Source organism: Arvicanthis niloticus, chromosome 11, assembly GCF_011762505.2.
Source record: "Arvicanthis niloticus isolate mArvNil1 chromosome 11, mArvNil1.pat.X, whole genome shotgun sequence".
NCBI lineage: Eukaryota > Metazoa > Chordata > Mammalia > Rodentia > Muridae > Arvicanthis > Arvicanthis niloticus.
Window position 1 is genome coordinate 3,423,951 of NC_047668.1, and position 22,950 is coordinate 3,446,900.

A 22,950-nucleotide genomic window follows, 5' to 3' on the forward strand; every position below is an offset into this window, starting at 1 on the left:
TATCCATGAGTTCTGACGTTGTGTGTAATATATTCTGATCTATATGACTAAAATGATTGGTATATTCATTGAATTACTCTTTTTAATATTTGGGAGCATCTTAGATTAAGTCTTAGATACTACAGCATTGTAACACACTCTACCATTTGATCTTAGGGATTGTTATCAGTTGTCTACATTTAAAGCTTCACTGGACCTAGAATTTCTCTTACCTTAAGAGGTAATTTATACAAACAGCCCTTTCCTCCTTCTATGTGTACATCCCACCATCTCCACATTGTTTTGTGAAGTCTTCCCTTATTTTCTTTACAATGCCACCCGTGTGATGTCCCATATCTCCTGTTGTGTGACTACTGTCCTTGTATTTGTAATAGAAAGTATTTTCAAGGTGGTAGCTGCAAATCTCTCTGGAGGCGGCTTGTGATCCTTATAGTGATTATCGGGGATTTTGTTGCTGTGTGGCCTTTGCAATGATGGTGCAAAGCAACTGAGTGGTGAGCCAATGTCACTCAAGCAAAAGCTCTGATATCAACTTAACACCAACCTTTATCCGTGACTAACACATGCTTTCCATAAAATTAAATGCTTTTGAATGTATCTGGTAAATCCACAAAAGCAAACAGTGTTAACTTCCTGAAGCTTGAATACTTTTACTACTCTGAGTGACAAAATAGATGTCTTTAAAAAACAAACAAAAAACTTATCTACAGCATCTACATGCAGTTTTGCTGGCAAAAACTGGTACTCTAAAGTAAAGACATTTGTGTAGTTGTGTTTTTGATGCAGTAGCCATTTTCTTTTCCTCAATATTTATTTAAAAGAGTGGTTACTATTAAAAATGTGGTAACTCAGACTTGCATATTTTCTAAACATTTTTAGATGAATATAATGACCATTTTATGTGTATATGTGTGTATTTGAGATTTATATTTTATAATATCTTATATATAATATATATTGTAATTTTGCAATATATAATATATATAATATATGTAATATATTATGGTTATAAGAGAAAATAATAATTTGAGAAAGTTAATATAATGTCATTTCAACATTTAAAGGCTCTAATGAAGAGACTGGTGAGGGAACTGTTATATGTGCTTTCAATTGCATCTTACAATAGGAAAATTTGGTAATAGAAACTTTTTTCAGACCCTTATAGATCAGTGGGTAACTTCCAAATGACTAATGTACACTATTAAAAAAAAATAATGCAGAATAAAAGTTTCTTTCAAACAGCAAAAGTGACTGATGGGTCTTCATATAATAGAGTAGAGAAAGTCTTTCCATGTGGTTTTCGATTATACCGTGGAGTTTTAGTGTAGATGATGCATGATTCTCTGAAAAGGCTTTTGAACAGGCATGCCTTTCTGACTAAATATGAGCGTGGATTCAGATTTTCTTTGTATATTTGTAAAAAACAAACAAAACACCTTGAATAGACCATGTGCGGGAGCTAATATAAGATTCTGGCTTATGTGGTTCCGCTAAACTGACACTAAAGACAGTCACAGCACCATAAACCATGTCACTCATTTGTCTTGGAAAATATAATTTTCTGATTATTTATATTAACATGGCTTAGCTTTAACAATTTGTCTAAAACAGGGATCATGTAGATTAACAATATATTGTTTTTAAAGAATAAATGAATAAATAATTACAGCTGAAAAAATATTTTTCTGTGTATATTTACCACATTCTTAGTATCTATTTATCTGTTGAAGCACATTTAGATTTTCATTTCCTGACTGCGAATTCAGTGGTGATGAACCTTGCTAAGCAAGTCAAAAAGAACAAAGTGATTTAGGATCTTCAACAACTTTTAAAAAATGTCTCAGTGATTTGTGATTTTAAAAAATGTGTCTTATGGGCCAAAGACATGGAAATATGCTGCTTGGCAGGAATATGACATTGGCCAAGGACAAGGAAGTAGGCTTCAGGCAGGAATCTGACATTAGGCTAGAACAAAGAAGTAATTTCAGGCAGGAATCTAAATCTTAGGCTAAAACAAAGAAGTAATCTCAGGCAGGAATCTAAATTTTAGGCTAGAACAAGGAAGTAGGCTTCAGACATGAAAACGACCTTGGGCTATGACAGGGAAGTAGGCCCAGATACTTTGGTCATCCTGATAAGCCCTTAGAAACAGTGATCACGGGAGTGTTCACATAACTGGGTTTAATGCCTTGCTTTTCTTTGACTATTTGTGATTATTGTCTTGCTTGTTTCTTGACTATTTGCATCTATTGTACTGTTAGACCCTCAACCTAGAACTGACGTTAATACATGCATGTAATCAAAATGGTACAAAAGCATAAAGGAAGAAGGGTATAGGATAGGGGTTTCTAGGGAGAGAAAATGGGGAAACAGGATGACATCTATATTGTAAATAAATTTAAAAAAAGAATTTAGAGAAAGTGAATTGTTAAATGGCATGGACTTTTGAAACTATAAAACCTACACACAGTGACACACCTCCTCCAACAATGTTATACCTTCTAGTCCGTCCTAAATGGTTCTACCAATTGAGAATCAAGTATTCAAATATATGAGCCAACGGGGTCATCCTTATTCTAACCGCCACAGACCAGGTGCCACATAAAGGTAAATAGAATACATAGCTTGAGGGCAAAGAAGTGAATTGTAGGAGATACACTTCCATTTCATCTGAAACCTACTTTGATAAAAATTTTAAAAATGATGTTAATATGTAACAAGTTGTCCAGAATGAATCCTTCAAGATGGTTTATTTATGAATTAGTCCTTGAATTTACAATATGAAAAAAGTCTAAGAATATAATTATGAAATTTCATGTGATATTTTTTCAGAATTAGGATTATTATCTCATAGAAATCCTGCTTATTTCTTCTCTTTTTCATTAAAATCTTAAATTAGAAGTACAGGGGGAAGGAAAAAATCCTAAAATCTCTTGAAGAGAGACAAAAAACGGAGTGATATAAAGATAAAGTGGAAGAATTCTAACAGTCTTACTCTACAAGTGTGTTGGTAGAGGTATGGATAATTTTGAAAGCAATCTTTCAAAAGTAGACAAAGCAATCTTTTGAGTCCCGTGTATATGAATAACAGTCATTACTGTAATTGAAAAAGACACTGTTTTCAAATTGAATAAGTGGTTAAATGGAGTAGATAGAAATATTCTTCTTGATTCTAAGAGGAAGAAATGAAGAAAATGCACATAGCAAAGTTATGAGACAGAATCCTAGAGTGGTTTGCATGAATGGGAGATGCTTGTGAGTTGTGAATGGACTGGATTCTTTGGACATAAGATAAAAACTCTCCAATCAGAATATGGTAATATTGGTTACAAATGTGGTTTAGTATTCAATAAATCTGTTGTAATCACTTCTGAAGCACACATTAAAACTATATACAAATGCCCTGAAAAAGAAAATGTGTCTTGATTCTCTGTATCTTGACTGCCACTCTCTCCTCCATCCGTTCCTCTTCCTGGTCTCTCACACATACTTTTCCATCTGTCTTTAACCACATGCAGTACTAAAACAATTTTGTCCAAAGAAATTATGTATATTAACAACATAAGTTACAAATGAGAAAAAAACCTAAGTCATTTCTTTAACTTTTTAATTAGGACCTTTTGTGTTCTGAAACATATAGTTTTCTACATCAGCTTTAACGTGATATTGAAATATTTTCAACAACTGCTATATAACAACTAGAATTTTAATGTGTGTTAGACTAAAGACAACAATATATTTTCTTAAATAAAGCAAGGCTCTCTACCCCAAACCAAAACATATCATTTGTTTAAATCGTTCTTAGTTTTTAACTGTGGATATTAAAATTTAAAGGAAAACAAAATGCTAGATATCTCAGTAGAACAATCATGATCTACAGTTTGTTCAGATAAGATATCTAGTAAATTGCTTGGCTATGAATTGTACATTTACTTTATGAAGTTTTCCATTCGTACATAAAGATTTGAATAAATATTCATTATTTATTTTAGGTTAGTGGTCTCTGGGTAATGTCACATTTATAGTGCAGAATAAACATGATTATACTTATCGTGCTATGGACAAACTTTTTAAAGACAGCTTAATGCCATTACATTATGAATTTAGTGAATAATGTGTGGAAGTAATATTACGAAGAGTGGCATTATACAGCTTCAAGCTTGAAAGCTCCTATTTCAGCTTCTCCATGTTTCAACATATATAATACTTATGCAAAGTATTTCCACTGGTTGTTTCAAACCCTAAATAATTTCAAAAGATTTATACACAAAAGGCAAAGAAAAAATCAGAAACAAGTTTTCATTTTCTGTCTTGTAACACTATGCAGTATCAGCATGTGGCTTTGTTCAGGTTTTATATATGAAAACACACAAAATTTAAGTTGAATACCAGTAGTAATTGCTAGCAAACACAGAATCTGTTGCGCACAGCTGTGTTTAAAAGAATGCTATTGTTTATAATGGATGGTTTTAGATATTCAAATTGTTTTGACAGTTTAATAGGATTGCACTCCTTGAAAAAGTTTACACATTTTTGAAAATAATTATTGATGTAAAGTGAATTCCAATTTTCAAAATAGCGAATCATTTGTAGGCTTATTAAAGCAAAGCCATTAAATAAAAAAAAAAAACTCTTTTAAAAACCAGGTGTATAAAATTATACATAATCTCAATAAGCCATTATGGTAATATGCCTACATTATCTAAACCAACAAGAAATTTCTAGATAAAAAAAAAGAAGCATGTCCAAAATGAAATGAGAGTCTATTTCTTGTAAATAATAGAAAGTACTTACAAAAGTTCAGAAATGTATGAGAAAAATTGAAATGTTCAATAGACACAGAAACTGAATCATGTTTCCACCATGTTTTGCGTTCAACCTGATTGGACTATTGATAAATTCCATGCAGCTGAATAGAAATAATGTGCACTCTAAAGTGAAGACATTGGTGCTTGCAATTTTGGAACTCAATTGGGTACATATATTTTAATTTCCCACTAACATGATGGGAAAGGGGAACAGTGGCTCTACAGGCATCTCTTCAGATAACTAACTGCTGTTTGATTGTCTGTGGAAAACCAACCTAAAGTAACAATCTTTGTTGATGCTTGCTCAGATCAGGTGGACCAAAACAGCAGGAAGTGCCTCTGACAGATTCCAAGATTCAAGTGTCTTCAACGAGACTTTGAGAATTACAAACATTCAGAGACACCAAGGAGGCCGATATTACTGTAAAGCAGAGAATGGCTTGGGGTCCCCAGCAATAAAGTCAATCCGAGTGGATGTGTACTGTAAGTAAACCTCAGCCAACTATTGTTCTAATTTATTTCTATGCTTAACTATGGTTTTCTGAAAACAAACATATCTTTTGCTTAATTGTGACATAAAAAATATCTTTTGCTTAATTGTGACAGGAAATTTTTATAGGATAGCGATTGTGCTTTTAAGAAACGTCCTTTTCTATTGTGCTTCTGCACACGGATGGTTATCTAGAGAGGTCAAAGGTCAACTTCAGATATTTTTCACTGGGTTCACACTACAAGTGTGTGCTGTCGTACCTGACATTTTCTCATGGGTTCTGAGAAGCCAAATTGGGCCTTGAACTTGTACAGAAAACTATTTATCAACTGAGCTATTTCCTAACTTGCTCTAAGACATTTTGAGAAAATAAATTTCACTTCAAATTTTCATAATTTATGATATGATGCATATTTAGGAGATGGTTTGTAGTATCACATTAATAATATGGTACATATGATCAGTAACACCAGTAGCCTTTTTGTACTTGTTGTATACAAACATATACATATACTTTTATGTGTACATGTAACTGCATACATGCACATCTATATCTTAATGAATGTTATGAAGAAAGGATCTTGCAGTAATGTACTCTGACTTGTTTATTCGCTTTTCTTGTGAACAAACATTTTTGATGCACACTTTTTATGTGAGCACTATTATCTGCATCCCCATGTAAGGTGACCATCACTGATCTTCAATGCACAGGGCCTTCTGGAGATTGTTGCTTGACATGTTGCCTTCTGTCACATATTCTTTCCTTTTAGAGCCTTTAGAGCATTTAGAGTCTTCCACTCTCTTTACGTCTTTGCCTAACAGAGAAACGAAGCACCTGCATTCAGTTTGGTCTTACTCAGGTTCATCTGGCACTCCTGTTGTTTTCACAAGGAATGGAACTTATTTTTAAATATCTAATATTAGAATGCATTTTTCTCCCCTTAAAGTAACTCAGACATAATAACAATTGAGGAGTTCCTGTTTTCCAGCCTGCTTTCTTTTTATTCCCCTTTCCTGTTCTTTCAATAGTGCAGGTGTTACATAGTTAGGATGAGGCGAGAAATTATCAATGGTCTATTCACGGAGCCTATGCTGGGCTCATTTATTTATGGAGACAATAAGGAAGGAAATAGTGACAACAGCATCCATGATTCATCTTCCACAGATAAGTTCTCATTGCCCTCTTGTTTATGACACAAGCCTGTGTTCCATTCTGTCAGGATCTCCTAACCCCAGGACATACACTGACATGATACAGGCAGGCTCAACTCATCTGCCATACCTGCATGCTTTCCATCCAAGGTCAAATGCCAAACCTCCACATATGTTCCATAAAGCTGAGTATAATTGTAAATTAAACTAAATTTGATTTGCATAAATTTAATACTCTGTGATTTAGTTATTAATTTAGTTATTAATTTAGTTATTAATTCTGTTATCTCCTGATATAGCAGGTCAGAAAGTTTAAGTACAAATCTCTAGTATCTTAAAAACAATGCAAAAATCTAAAATGTTCTAGAAGTGAATACATGGTTCTTTTTGATTTGCCTTGCTTTATTTTGGGAATGCTTGGCAGCTTTATCTAAAAAAGGTTGGTAGTAAAACGTGACTGGAAACTCCTTGAATAGGAAATTTAAATTTTTAATGTTCTCTTTATTTACTTTATTTTGTGTGGACAAGCACATCTTGTTCATGAAATTTGTTTGATTAGCATATAGCCTTCAGTCCTGCTGGGTGGTTTATTTATCATATAGCAGAGGTACTGGATTTTCCTAAATGAAATCCTAAACCTTCTGAAGCACAGTAGCAATCAGTTTTGAATAAGAGTTTCTGACTACACTGCTAACATAAGGACTTGATAGTAATAAAATATTGCCTTGCAGGCTTAGAAACTCATATAGGAAAAGAAAGAAATAATATTTGAGGAATTGTAAATGGCTAAGCCTTTCAGGACCATCCTGTGTTACTACTTTGTACCTTGGTACTCAGCCTGGTTATACCTAAGTAGTTGAAACTGTACTAATTCCTAGGATGATAGTGCTACCCTTTCCATCCCAAGTTTATTAAAATGCATAACAACCTTATGTAGCCATGTTACCTTCTTCCTTTTGACTTTCCTTTGGGGATTTTAGATATAATTTGAGCTTCACAAAGATCTGTTCTATATGATATGGATGAAATATCACTGCTTATGTTCCATACTTAAGTTATATTATTTCTTGTGACTTTCTGATATGTAATCAATGAGATAGACATCTAAATTTGAGAAAATAGCATTAAACTTTGGATTCTATGAACAAATGTAACATCTCATTGGGAAGAATTTTCCAGGTGATACACTCATGATAAATATACAGTGTAAGAATCTGGTATTGTTTCCGTAACTATGCCTATTCATAAGGCTATGAATAAATTCTCTTTTATAGCATATTTAAAGGATTTTGAGTGATAAAAATATATCACCGTAAGGATAACTAACGAAAAATCTGTTCTCAAAATATAACTTTAGGTGAAAGCCAAAGTGTTTAAGTTCATATGTTTCCTTTCCCTACATGAATCTTTTTAATTTATAGCACACTCCATCACTCTTGATAAACACATGACTAAATTAGCAATGATGTGGAAACTTTCCACACTGTAACAAATCTCCTGACATAAACAATTTAACTTACATCTTCAGAAGTTTCAGCTCCTGGTTGGTTGGCCTTTTTTTTTTTTTTTTTTTTCCTTTGCTTTTGATTTTTTTTTCCTACTTTGGATAACATAATGGTGTCCCCTGTGTATAGCACAGTAGACAACAACAAACAAGCAAAAGTTCAGAGTGTAGTGACAATCTTCTACAGAAATATTTCTTACACTCAAAGACACTGAACCTCACAGCAAAGTTAATATGCCTTGACATCACTTAATATTTGGCATGCTGCCTACAGTGTACTCAGCCTCTTTGAGTTTAACCAGCATTTAAGACAGCAGCATTCTAATACCTTTAATTTCCTCTAGGTGAAGGTTCAAATGAGAATGGTCAACAAAGATTCATATATTTGAATGCTGTATCCATAGTTGATGGAACTGTTGTAGGAAAGATTAAGAGGCATGGCCTTTGAAGAGCTGTGTCACCAGGGATGGTCTTTAAGGTTTCAAAAGCACACCCAAGGCTGACTCTCTCATTCTCTCTTTCTAACTTGTAAGGATAGGACGTAGCCTCTCAAATACTGCCTTAGTGCCAGGCCTTCCAGCTTGCTGACTTGCTCCTGCCAGGACTGTCATGGATATCCATCTGGAAGTGGGAGCATCCCTTAATTCCCAACTAAATGCTTTCTCTTATAAGTTGCATTTGTCACTGTATCTTTTCACACCAATAAAAAAGTAACTATGACACCATATAGCTTTTATAACCTAAGTTATTGTATAGCTTTAATCTTAAATTATGTAGTCTTTTATCCCTTGACTTAGAGTAATATATAAGTGTGTTTGTGTGTTGTAGTAATCTTTTGCTGAAAGTAGCCAAAAGGTTGACACCAACCTTATATAATAAATATCCACCATAAATGTGAGTAAACTGGATATATCATGATAATGTCTGCTTGCAGTGTGGTTTACTACTTTGTGTCAATTCAGGTCAGTAAGGTGATTTCTTCCCTTGTAAAACTTTTAAAAATGTCTAGAAAGAATTCCTCATTCCTTCCACCATGCCATGTTTTCTGTGTGAATGAAGCCCTTTGTTAAGAACAGGACCGACATAGACAATATATCTCAGACAGAGGAATGCCATAGACATATATCACCAAAAGGCTACAGACAGGCTGAAAATATGAGTAGAGAAGTGGAGAAGTCAAATTTAGACTTGATCTTGGTCAAATTAATCCCAGAGGAAGTGCTATGTTTACATTCCTTAGTGCAATATGAACACATTCTGGTCTCTTTGAGGTTATCATTAATGTGGTCACTAACACAAGAAAAAGAAGCAGCCCGGAACAAGATAGCCATGGGACTCATCCAGAGTGGCTTGCATACTTCAATGCAAAGTCCCTCATCCTAAAGTTTTCGGGTAACACTAATGCTGCACCCAAAGCCTTCAGTAATCAGCATCTGGGCACAGGCTTTACACTGAAGTCATAACAAGTAGCTCACCTGATGCTTTTGAAAAGATTTTGCACTCCTCTTTGTAAGCTTAAAAAGTAGTAATCATAGTACATACAAAATAGACTATAGGAAATGTACAAGGTGTTAACAGAAGGTACTAACGAGCTGTATGGGAGGAAATGCGATCGAAATATGCTGCAAGGTTCAACAGTGAAGAATGCTTGCAAAAATACAACACCAGCACCTGATCTAACAAAGTGTGATGTAAATATGTAGGGAATGGGAGAGAACTAGCGTATGGGAGGAAAAGAATTCTTTTCCAGGGAACGTAATTTATAACCCAATGTAAAAGGAGAAAAATAAATGTATAAAAACAGTGGAGAACAGTGCAGCAAAATACAATGTGAATAGGATGTGTTAGTATAGGACATCTCTAAGCATGTAAACTCCACAGTCAGTTGTTTCATATCTAGTTATTTAGACTTGAAACCGAAATATACATTTTTGATTTACAAAACTATAGCATCAATATTTAACCTTGTGGATCCTGGGTACTCATCCTGTAGTTCCAAGCTAATTTATTGCAAATCTCCGTCATAAAAGATTCTGTGGACTGAAAAGTAGACTTCATCTTACACTTTTAATAATTGGTTAGAATTGTTGGTATTAAATACTTGAAATTAGAATATTGACCTCACAGGAACTTTATAAGTAACACAGGCAACAGCTTAGGAAGTGTTGGCACCACATTCTGATAATTAACAATTTTACTAACTTTTAAAAATAAACTCTTTCAGAGTCATCTTACTATTATTTGTTTATATGATGTATGTGATGAATTATTTTTAATATATGAAATAGTATTTTGATATATTATGCAACACACAGGATAATACCATTAAATTCTAAAGCCTAAAAAAAGGAATTTCTTTATTCTGCTACAGTTTTAGTGATTTTCATCAACCTAAAGAGAAAAAAAAGTATATGAATTTATTTAAACTGTCTATAGCAACTAAGTAAAAAGTATAAAAACAAATCAATTCACACAATATTAAATAGTGTGCCACTGTCACAGAAAATGGATTTCGAGGAGTAAAAGGTTAGTATGGCTTTTTAGCATGGAAGAAGTAGTTTAAGGGCCGTTGCTTGCAGACGTTTCTGCAAGTTTTAGAACACTTTGAGTTCCGAAATCTCTTTCTGCTGGTGTTTATGTAGCACACAGCCTTGTACAATAGAGACATTGCTTTTACTAGGAGGAGATAGAAGTGCTGTTTCCTAACCAGGATCATGAAGGATAATGCCTCCCTAAAGGGAAAGAGGAGGCCAGTTTAATTCGTGGATTTAATAAAATAAGCAATTTGCAATGCTCAGTGTTTCTCAACTGAATTATAAAAGTACTGTTTTAAGGAACACACACTTGGATTGCCCCATCTTACCCTCACAAAAGTTGAGGGGAATGATAGCCTTTGAAAGCATGAAGCTGCTGTTTCCATCTGAGACCTTATTAAAAACATCTATGGTCTACGCCACAGAAGACCCTTGTCTACAGACATCCATGAAAGTATGTTAGGATGCATATCAGCCAACAAACAGATAAAATACCAGTCTTCACATTTCCTGACCTAACAAATGTTAAAATAATTTTTAAAAAATGTTTAAGGAAGTAAAAGAGGTCAAACATATTAATTAGTGGATGAAATTTTTGATTAGAGACATAAAATAGATAATTACAGAGCAGCATTTAAGGGAATACTGATTACAATGTTGAGTTGTAGAAGGAACGAGAGATTAATTTGAAAGACGGGGTGTTAAATTATGTTGACCTATTATTGAGAATGCCTTAGACCTAATGAGTGATGATCTGCTGGACACTGTAGAATAAAAAATGATAGCATTATTACTACAGAATTACTGATACCTAGCATTTTCTCTACTCTCTTGTTGCTTTATTTGTTATAAAAAGCAATTGTCACTCATTATACCCCCACATTCTATATGAAGAATGAAAAGGCACAGTCCACACAGGACATGAGGTTCTGAACTTTCATGCCCTCATTCCCAAATATAAGTGTCACTTGAAGAATTTTGAGGCTATTTAAACAATTTTCTCAGAATGTGGTCACCTAATTCTTTTACTTATTTTCAGCCATGACTGTGTACTCATAGGGTAATAGAGTTCATACAACTTGAAAGGTTGTTGTTTGATTAAAACTTATTCTTACATCAAAAAGAAATTGAATTTGGAAGCATTAGCTTATTAAGTTTTCATGTGTGCAGACACTTTTCACACATGAGACGAATTTTTTCCCAATATTCATTAAATATTTGCAAGCATTCTTATTTCAAAAATATCTTCTTTACTCTAAATATCTAATTTAGAGTAGATTGTTATATTTCACTACATTTACACAAAGGCATTTTTTTAACTCCATGTTCATGCAGTATATTATGTATTGCATTTACACCCAAGAAATTAATTGGATTACAGGCATGTTATCAACTTATTCATGTGGTATAATTATAAATTGTACAGATAATTTACCTGTGTTAGAGTTATAAACTATGCAATTAAAACAGTGACAATGAATCCCTGTTAGTTTTAATTTTATGGGGTCTTCAACATGACTTTTGGACAGAAAACCTTAGAAAAAAGCTAGAATAACTGATGTGAATTATGAATTCCCAAGCAGTAACCCTATGTTTGCAAAGTCTGAAGAATGTTTGATATGGTAATTACAATGTCTATTAAATAGGTAGATCTTGTGGTAATCACCTTATTAATAATAGTCAAGACGAGATTTTTGCAATTTTAGGTATGCCATAATGAATAAAAAAGTGTTTTTTTGTCAGTGTTATTTACTGGTAATTTCTTCACTAACATATTTCCTAGATAGCACTATAAGTCTCAATAAAAGACCTTAGAAATAGACAAACAAACAGGTAATGATTTTAATGTGGGTTGATTAAGTGCCATAGTGTGTTCTTGCTGAGCTTAATTTGCAATGATAGAATCCCAGAGTATCATCAGCCATCAAACCACCCTGAATGTGGAGTTTATAGTTTCACAACCTAAGTGAATAAGGAAAGGAATATTGATTTATTAGAAGAAGGTGAGAACTCCCAGTAGAAGGGGGAGAACTACAAGGAAGAACGAACCCCACTTTACCAGGTGATTTTTGTGGCTCTTATGGAGAGCAGTAAATGGAGAGTGAGGTCATCTTTATTGAAAATGGTCATTTGAATGCCACCAACTGAACTAATATGGAGTCTAAACCCTATACATCCCCATGGCTAAACTTGACAGTTTCCCTACTTTGCAGGAGGAATTTTGTCTTCTATGTGGCCAGCGCATGATTCTGTGCTTGCCATTGTTCTGTGAGGGGAGCTACCTCAGCTCATTGTCAAACATTTCTCTTGCTTCTTATACTGAAGACATGGAGGTAGAGTTATGTTAAAGTTAATATTTAGAACAGCATTTTCTTGGGCTGTCTAAGCAGCAGCAGCTCTGCTTAGCTCTGCTGCCATGTTCTGTGGCCAGAGGACATGTGTGCTACAGCTAGAAATGGCCAGCCAGAAACACCAGCCCTGGCACCCACAAGTGTGGGAGATGGCTCTGCCAATCTACCGCGATGTCTCCACAAGGCTGAGCTGAGCCCAGACCATCTCACCATCTATATGGTACCTGGTAGAAATGAGACTCTAATGCTTAAAGATTATCCAAAGGCTTTATATGTTTGGTAATGCTCAATTAACAAGATGCCCACAAAATTAGAGGTGTGTCACAATATCTAATCTTATGATGTAAGTTGCTACCCAGGACTGCTCTCAATGTGTGGTCCTCCATGGCTCCTACATCTCTCCCTCTTCCTAGCTCCTCCTCTTCCTCTTCCTACTCCTTCCACATTAGTTCCTCCCAAATTACTGAGTTTATGGTAAATGTTGCGGGGAAAATATCCCACTACAGAGTTACTTTTAGATCATATGAGGCTTCTCTTAATCAAGCTGATTATATTCAATTCATTATAAGTCAAAAGTAGGCCCTTGAGAAGTGTTAACAGAACAGAAACTTGACTGTTTCCAGAATCCCACAGATACACAGTCAGAAAGGCAGCCAACATTTCTCTCTGGAGCTCTGCACCTGACCTCTTTGCCTTCAGGCTCTCTGCTGACTCAACCTCATCCTGAAAATCCCAGATATTGTACAATCTACTTTGACCTGAGGCACTGGAAGCCACATCCAATTAGAATCTCTCTATTGCCAATGTTATTGAAGACTTGCTGTGTTTAAATAATTCCTCTGCTACAAGCTTAGCTGAGAAAGAAAACCAAATTGCAAGATCTTTCCCCTAAAGAAAGCTTATAATGAGCTAAAATTTTGATAAATACACACATAAAGTGCTTGGTTTAGTGAGTGTAAAAAAAGTAGTTTGCATATTGAAAGTACTAACCCAAAAATCATATGAAAGATGACATTAATTCCTATTAAGTATATTAAAGAATGTAAGACAGTGAAAACTTTTATTATGTGTTTATCTTTTATGTTATGTGGATAAGATCTAATGAATACTGAACAACTCTACTAAGTGAAATTTTGTAATGTTTTCCACAAAGATGGGAGTCTATCACCACTTATGCCTGTTTCTTTTTGATCTTCTTGTTGTTGCTTCTTGCTCATCTTTCCCAAAAATGTGTCCCAAGTCCGTCCTTACTTAATTTTTAAAAATAAAAGTTATTGGTAATTTTCAACAGTTAAATCTGATCAGATGAAACTGATCAACAGCCTCTTAAAATCACAGATCACAGGCTGTGTGGGATTCTTTAGCCGAAGGGTAAATGGCTAGCAGATGCTCCTGCTGAGTCAGGCAGATTCCAGATTGGCATCCAGTGTTCTGGTGTCTAGTCAGTTTCTGAGTGCTCTGAATGTAGCTCTGCCCCGAGGGCCAAATCTGCTGCTGTCAACTCTGAGTTGCATGCACACTGTACTATAAAAATAAAACACAGAAAGAATATTACATGTAAATGAACTTGCAGTTGCAAAATAGTTTACATTTTCAAATATATGGGCTTAATGTGATTCTTTTTACATGTTTAAAGATCCAGCAACTTCTTAGCTACACCAAAGGTAAAGTAAAAGCAAAATTTAGTATGCATATTTATTTATTCAATACTGGAAGCTATCCTGCAACAGTTTCTTCGATCCAAAGGATATTATGCTATCTAGTTTAAAATCATTAGTGTCCCAAGCAAACCTGGAAACCTTTGCTTCTACAGTCTGTCCAATACCACTGTTACAAGGGAAATTATGGTTCCCCTTTGAGTTTGTAGTAACCTTAATAAAAGATCTTACAAATTTATTCTCCTGTAGTTCCTTCCTTTTCAAGGGAATGTTCTTCACATCTTATTTTTTTAATTCAATTAATTTAATATTGTAGGTAGTCTGGCCGTTATGCATGTGCTTGCTGCTGCCTCCCATCCTGATCCTGCTGGGTAAATTAGCTTCTTGCTATCTTTTCCTAAATGAACAATGAGAATTTGTCCTCCTCCCTCTGGAGACCTATGTCTTCTCTTTTGTGACATTTCAATCAAATACATAGCTATAGTTTTCAAAGGTAAAAATCAGCGCTATGCCCCATACGCTGTGTAACAATGTCATATAATTATCTTAGTTTTGCATGTCAGGAAAGAGTTTTTTATGTAAATAAATCAGCAAACTAGTTGTATTATTTCCAGAGTAGAGATGAATAAGTAAAATATTATCAATGAGATAATCTAATCAAAGTATCTGCCTATGTATTACTAGGTTTATGGTATCAGGCAAATTGCAAAAGACCTTAATAAAGGATAGTAATGATGTCTAATCTATGCTTTTGTGTTATCTAATCAACAGAATTACTTTAATGAGCATTATGGATGTGTTTGCTTCAAAAATCCGATAATATTGTCTTCTTTATTTTTTGTAAACACTAAAATGTTCAGAGTGGTATGATCTGTGGTTAGGACTCTGTCATAATGAAAGTTATCTTAAAGAAAACACGAAGAATGAATACAAAACACCATGAGAAAAATCCTGTTGCTCTCATTTTCTTATGTTTAACTGCAAAGTACTTTACTACTTTACCATGTATATACCACTGCTTATACTATAGCACACTTGTCAATAGAATTAAAACATTTCTGTGGTGGTTTCAATGGGAATGGCACCTATGATCTCATATATTTGAATGCTTGGTTATTAGGCGGTGGCACTACTTGACAAAGACTAGGCGATATGGCCTTGTTGGAGTAGGTGTGGTCTTCTTGGAAGAGGTGTCTCAGTGAGGGGTGGTTTTGAGGTTTCAAATGATCAAATCACAGACATGTCTTCTGCCTTTAGGTCTGCATGTAGAACGTAACACATCTGCCTGCATGCCACCACACATCTCACCATGATGACAGTAGACTTACCCTCTGAAACTGTAAGCAAGTCCCAACTAAATGATATCTTTTATAAGAGTTGCCATGGTCATGGTGTTTCCTCACAGCAAATGAACATCAACTAAGACTGTGCTTCCTAGTGTTTAAGAAATGCCAGAATTACATAAAACATAGCTCATAAAGTACTTTACATAGCTTATTCCATGTGCAGAGGTATATAGATGATCAAATTGAGAATTAAAGATGAATCTTATAAGAGAGAACCAATATTCAATGGGATTGAAAATGTGGCAGGAATAGAAAAAGAATCTGAGAAACAAAGACAAAAGTAGTTTATTCACTGCCTAAGACTGATTGTGTTGCTCAATATAAATGGATAATGTGTGCCAGCAGTGGCTTCAGAATTCAGTTATGTCACTGGGTTTTGCTGCATGTGAAGCAACTGGAAAGGTATTTGCTAAGAAAGTAGGCAGGGACTCTGTGATGGGTCTGAAGAAAGTCCTTTAGAGTTGAACCTTACCCTGAGACACAGAAAACATTCACTTGGAGGAGGAGGAGCTTGTCAAATACAATTAAAGGTTCAGTCACCTTACTGAAGAGAAATAAATATAAAGCAAGATGATAAGAAGAATGCAATGAAAGGAAAGACATTGAATTCTTGGATCTTAAGGACCAGGTGAGATCTTAAGAGAGGTGCAAGTATAGAAAGAGCTAAAAGTCCTGTCTGGAAGCAGGAATGAGAGAACAAAGAGCTGGTTAAACAGATTTGGCATTGATGAATTGAAATCCCACAACTTGGTAGTGAGATGTCTACAAACTAGAAATGAAAATGTATCAATAGAAGTTGAGAGAATGAGCAAGTATTGGATGATGTACTAGACAAAGGACAAAAACACATGAGAAGGTATTAATGGCCAGTCAGGTATTAAATTATGACATTTCAGTAAACCCCTGCCAGCATGTAGAAATATTATATAAATATAATATTGTGTTCAGTTATTTCAGTCAACTTTAGTCATCAATATTATTTCTAATTACTGGAGACTGCTTTTATAGTTAATTTTTGCTTTCGTTCTTGAGGTGAGGAGACTCAGAGTCTTTCTATACAGCCAGAGCAGCCTTGAGCTCTTTACCAAACAGTGTTACAGGCACAAGTCTTCATACCTAGCCTATTGGGTATTGTGTTGTTGTCATTTTTGCTTGTTTATTTTTATTACAGTAGGTAAAAATACCTTAAAAATTCCAAACACAGGAACAGTTGATGACTTTTTTAAGTTAAGGTACAATTTATCATTTATATTTTTTTTTACCTCTCCCATTCCTCAATTGTAAATATTATTAAGTAAAACATACAAAGTTACAAGCATTCATGAGAACACACACACACACATCTATCCACAATCTAGGTGGATATGTATGTCACAGAGATATCTACACAGAAAGAGGTCTGATTGATTTACCTTCTGTCTTTATTATCTCCTCATTACTCACTCTTCTCTTGTTGCATTTTACCACATCGACATATTTGTCCTTTGATATGAAGAATATATTTGCATTTTACCCTACTAAGGCCCACATTATGATTATAGTTTTCATTTCCTTCAAGAGGTGTTTTTGTTGTTGGTAACCCAGGACTCTAGTAAACTGTGAATGTATGTCTAAGTTTATCACTCTGAAGCTTCAGAGTATCACATTCCTGTTTGTGTTCCTGGAAATCAATCTAGATTATTATGAAATTTGAAAATACAGTGAAGAAAGTCACTGTCCATATTTACCTTCAGTTCCCTGTCAGGTTGTGATTGTCCTGTCTTATTTTATGTGGCATCTGTGAGACAGACCCCAAGCAGAAAACAAGAAGGTGAACTCCTTCTGACATGCTTTCTTTCAAGCTTATTTATACAAGTCATTGTGAAATAAAGGGCTTAGAGGTAAAGTCCAGTCTGGCACTGACTTTCTCGGGCCACTAAGCAGAGCCCTTGAAATTGTGTGGATTGATAGTCTCATGTTTAGAAAACAGAAATTTATTGTGTGACACTATTCCTGGGAAGACGAACAAAGGTCTTATGAAATCAGATAGGAAGCTTATGGCAAACTGAAGTAGGGCTACAACTAAAATCCCACTTGTGAGTTAGTGAGGTTTACTGGGGTTATTTACAGCAATGAGGGGTCATGTGGAAGAGCAGAAGTTGCTCAAAGACAGCTGCACCAAGTGTCCACCCACCCAAGCATGGTGGCAATTCACAAAAACACAGAATACAGGTGTCTCCAAAGGTGAGGAGGGTATCTTGTTTTTATTTGTTTTTGTTTGTTTTTTGTTTTGTTTTGTTTTGTTTTCTGGTTCATTTAGTCTAAGCCTCTTCAGGTTCATTTGTTCTGAGGATCTTCCAGGCAACTTCGCTGGTCTTTGTTTCTTCTAAGCACTTTGGCACTGTCTGCTTCCTTTAGCTGTAGAAAGCATTCAGTCTGAGCTTCCTTTACGTGGTCAGCTTGTCTGGGAGTGACCCTCAGTGTCTTTAATACTTATGTACTCTAGGCAAGAGGGGCTTAGTGAACATGGTTAAATTTAGGGACTTCTGGAAGCCATATTGAGTTCTTTCCTCCTTGTCTTAATGAGCCTCTCTACAGGATGGAAGGTTTCACATCCTCTTAGAACACTGTTTTTACACCACTTTTTAAATATCTTGTGTTAAAACATCCTGTTGTTTCTCTTCCTTTTATATTGTATGTCTTAAGAATGTTTTCTTCAAAACTTTCCTAAGTGGAAGGAAGTTTTTCTTAAGTGGAAGGAAGGATTTTATCAGAAGAAACAGCTACACACCAAAAATAAAAAAAAAGTGAATTTATGAGGCGTTGAAGAGGGTTTAATGGGAGAGGGGAAAGTGCCTATAAAGCAATCCTGGTGATGTGAGTTTGATCCCCAGTTCCCATGTAAAGCTAGAGAGAGAGATTGAACTCCATGAACTTGTCCTCTGACCTCCACAGGAGCACCATGTTACACACCAAACACACACACACACAAACACACACACACACAACACAACACACACACACAAGACACACACACACACACAGAATTAAAAAATCAGTTTCTTTTAAGAAAATAAATGTATTTTGCTTTCTTTCAGGAATAGCTATTTTAACTTTACCATAGTGACATAGTAAGGAGCCATGATGCATAATTGTCTTCTTAGGATACATAGTCAAAATTATGAATGAAATTAAGAGGCAAAAAATGCCTCTTAATACATAAAAGGGGGAAAAGGATTATTTTCAACTTCTTGACTTCCATTCTGTGGAAGTTAGCAAGTCTGACATTTTTATAAGCAAGCTTACAGTGAAACCACCAAACTGGACCACTCTATAGGTAGAAAAAAAAATTTTATTTGGGGATCAAATTACTAAGGCTATTTGATTGAGGGGGTGAAGAAAGCACAGAAAATGGTAGAAAAGCAAGTGGATATCATGACAGTTAGCAGAATTGGGGGGCGGGGGGAGTTATCTTTGATCAGCTACAGTGAATGGACCTGGAGTGTTCCCTTCTGACCACAGGTTAGGCAAAGACCACACCCAAACATCAATCTCCAAACACAAACTAAATACAAAGAGATCCTTTATTAAGCAAGGCAAAGATATAATGTGGCTGAATCTAAATCTGGCAGGAACAGCACCAACAACTTTGCAAGTGTTAACTTTAAGAGGGGAAACAGGGAGGTATATGTTAGAATGAGTGAAGATGGCTGGTATGATTGGATATGTTAATCAGGATAGCTAAATGGGAAGTTTTATTGCTGGATCTTTATGTTTTAATAGTAGTACCTTGGTGGCCAGCCTGAGAAAGGAGTCAGGCATAAGAAGGAGGTCCAATAAAATAACGGAATAGATTAATTTGCTTGAACAAATAATCATACTTAGCCACTCTTAATATAAAATTGGCCATTTCACCTTTCCCAGTCTCCTCAAAGTCTTACTCTTCATCCAAATATCTAAGGAGTTCTTTGTGAATGCAAAAACACCACCCTTATACCAAAAGAAATAAAAAATGATTTATTCAGGAGCGAAGCTTGAGTGACAGTAGATTAGAAACACAGATTCAGGTTGCCTCTGATTCCACATTTCAAGATTATAATAGTTCATTGAAGATTTTGTAGTATCAAAGCAGAGAAAATTATAAATTAATTATAAATTAAGGTATGCCAGTGGATACCTTAAGTAGTAAGGGTAGTAAGATTAAATCAAAGAGAAGAATCTCTCCTTTAGGCCTGAGATGCTATGTGATGACACTCATAGCCCTTTGCTTTGTGGAAGCTAATAGTCTGTTGTGGTAATACAGTTTTAGCTAGTCATGTGAAAAGAGGGAAACTCAATTGAGAAAATGCCTCCATAAGATTCAGCTGTGTTCAAGCCTATAGGGCATTTTCTTAATTAATGATTGATGGGATGGGAGGAGGATCCAGTTCATTGTTGTGCTATACCTAGGCTGGTAATCCTGGGTTCTATTTAAAAAATTCCTGAGCAATCCATGAGGAGCGAGCTAGTAAGCAGAGCCCCTTCATGGCCTCTGCATCAGCTCCTGCATTCTGGTTCCTGCTTGAGTTCCTCTCCTGACTTCCTTTGGTGATGAACAACAATGTGGAATAACCCTGAATAAACCCTTTCCTCCCTGACTTGCTATTTTGTCAAGTTGGTTCCTTGCAGAAATAAAATCTCTAAATGTGTTCATTCTAGATATTAGTCATAAGAACATTAGGTCAGACATAGTGGTGGGCAAAGGGAGGGTTGAAGGTGGTACAGGTAACAGCACACTGTAGTTAGTTCTAGACATGTAACATGCCAACATTTCCATAGTCATTAAAGTTCCAATCAGGTCACCACCTTTACACAAGATTCCCTGGAAGGTTACTCTTGAGGAATGTTCCTTTCAGGAACATTGTCTCACAACCTTATAAATATAAATAGATTCATCTGCAAGAACACAATCATAATGAATAGTTAAAATAGAAAAAGCAATTTTTAGTGTTTTGGAATATTTAATGCACAATACATTAATGATTAACTTATTTAAGTTGAAAACAATATCAACTAATTAGAAACATCTTGTGGTCTGAATAAACCCTCCAGTTGCTTAGATTTTGTTTGATTTCATGAAGTGAGACTAATCAATGTAACAGAATCAATTGTAACCAGCAATGGTTTTTTTGGTTTTTTTTTTTTGTTTGTTTGTTTTTGTTTTTTTGGAGGCGGGGGTACTTTTCACTCTTCCACTGTTAGATACAACTTTTCCCTGATTGTATCCTAAGAGTGTCATGAGAGTAAAGAAAATAAATTGTCTCACTTCCATTTCTGAAACTTCTATTGTTTATTTACAATGCTGCAAAATATTCTGTGAAAATAATTCCTTGGAATTACTTATTATTGAAATGGAAATTATCTTATACAAGATTACTCAGGGATAAAAGTGCTAAACTATTCCCATGCATATTATAAAAATAAAGAGCCTGTGTCTATGAGAAGCCTCAGAGGGGAGGTAAGAAACAGAGGTTTCCTCTAAGACTTCTAAACCTGAGGGCTCCACCTCTATGGTCTAATTACCTCTCCTAGGCAACATTTCCAAATGTCTCATTGACAGGTTTCTGTATGAATTTTGTTGAAATACATCCCATCTGTAGCAGCAAGCTCTTACCATCATGTATCATTAAAATCATCATTATAGGTATTATGATTATGTTCAGGGTTAAAAAGAAAGAGACCACTACTCCAAATGAAGTGTCTGGGAGGAAAGCAAACTTTACTTTTGATCCAGAGTATGTGTTCTGGAGAGCAAACACACAGACAGAACGTGGCTTTTGTTTTTATTCTAATTCAGCTGGTAGCTGTGTCTTTTTCCCATTAGTTAGGGTCAATATTACAACCTTATTAGTGAGCTATTCTAAAAATAATTAGCATACAGAACCTGAAGAAGGACTAGGAAAGTGATCAACACTCCATGGAGAAAAGGGTCACTGCTCCAGGCTATGAAATTCTTAGAATGTAGCAACGCACTTTGTATAAACCAGCAGTTCTCAACCAGTTCGACCCCATTGAGGTTTAATGACATTTCACAGGTGTTTTATATCAGATATTTATATAACAATGCATAACAGTAGAAAATTACAGGTATGAAGTATGGTTGGGGGTCACCACCACACAAATAACTTTATTAAAGGGTCACAGCATTAGGAAGGTTTAGAATCACTGGGAGGGTAGGATTAAAACAGTCACATAAAAGTTTTAAAATGTGAGGGACACAAAAAGATTTTTAAAATTATTTTATTTATTTACATTCCAGTTGTTGCCCCCCCCCTCAGGCCCCCTCCCACAGTTCCTCATCCGATTCCTCCTCCCCCTTGCCTCTGAGAGGTTGCTTCCTCCCCTCCACCAGTCCTCTGCCTTTGCTGGAACCTCAGGTCTCTCAAGGATTAAGCACATCTTCTCAGACTGAGGCCTGACCAGGCAGTCCTCTGCTATATTTGTGCCAGGGGCCTTGGACCAGCCCATGTATGTTCCTGGTTGGTGGCTCAGTCTCTGGGAGCTCGCTGGAGTCTGGGTTAGTTAAGATTGCTAGTCTTCCTATGGGGTTGCCCTCCCTTTCAGCTTCTTCAATCCTTCCCCTGAATTCAATCACAGTGGTCCCTGACTTCAGTCCAATTGTTGGCGTTAGGGTATATATGTCTGTCTCAGTGAGCTGCTTGTAGGGGCTTTCAGAGGCCAGCTGTGGGGAAGAAATCTCCCGGGTGGGGGAAGAGGGAGTCCGGCGGTCTAGCATCAGGGTCGGGGGGGGGGGGGGGGGGGGGGGTAGATTCCCACTTGTTAATCACGACCTCTACCTGTGTGTTAAGTGACTGAAGGTGGCAGGTTAAATGGAGTTACCTCATCCAAGGCTCAACAGCCAGCCATGCCAGGCTCCTGTCTGAGAGCACATCACAGCATAGTAGTGTCAGGCCTTGGTGTCCCAACCCCCCAGCTCCACCTCCACCCCCATGAGATGGACCTGTCATTGGACTGCCTTTCCTTCAGTCTCTTCTCTATTTTCTCCCTGCAGTTTTTTAGACAGGAACAATTCTGGGTCAGTAATTTTGACTGTGAGTTAGCAACCTTGTCCCTCCATTTGAGGCCCTT

At 35.7% G+C, this 22,950-nt stretch overlaps 1 protein-coding gene across 2 annotated transcripts in view; it reads left to right on the forward strand.

Annotated features, from left to right (window-relative positions):
• Mdga2 (MAM domain containing glycosylphosphatidylinositol anchor 2) overlaps nucleotides 1-22,950 on the forward strand; it is a 730,093-nt gene that overhangs the window by 400,302 nt on the left and 306,841 nt on the right. The window contains exon 3 of one of the 2 annotated variants that reach the window (XM_034514333.2): nucleotides 5,117-5,291. In XM_034514333.2, the coding sequence (XP_034370224.1) occupies nucleotides 5,117-5,291 (175 nt within the window). The remainder of the gene's footprint in view (nucleotides 1-5,116; nucleotides 5,292-22,950) is intronic. The other variant, XM_076941824.1, reaches the window with a different exon arrangement.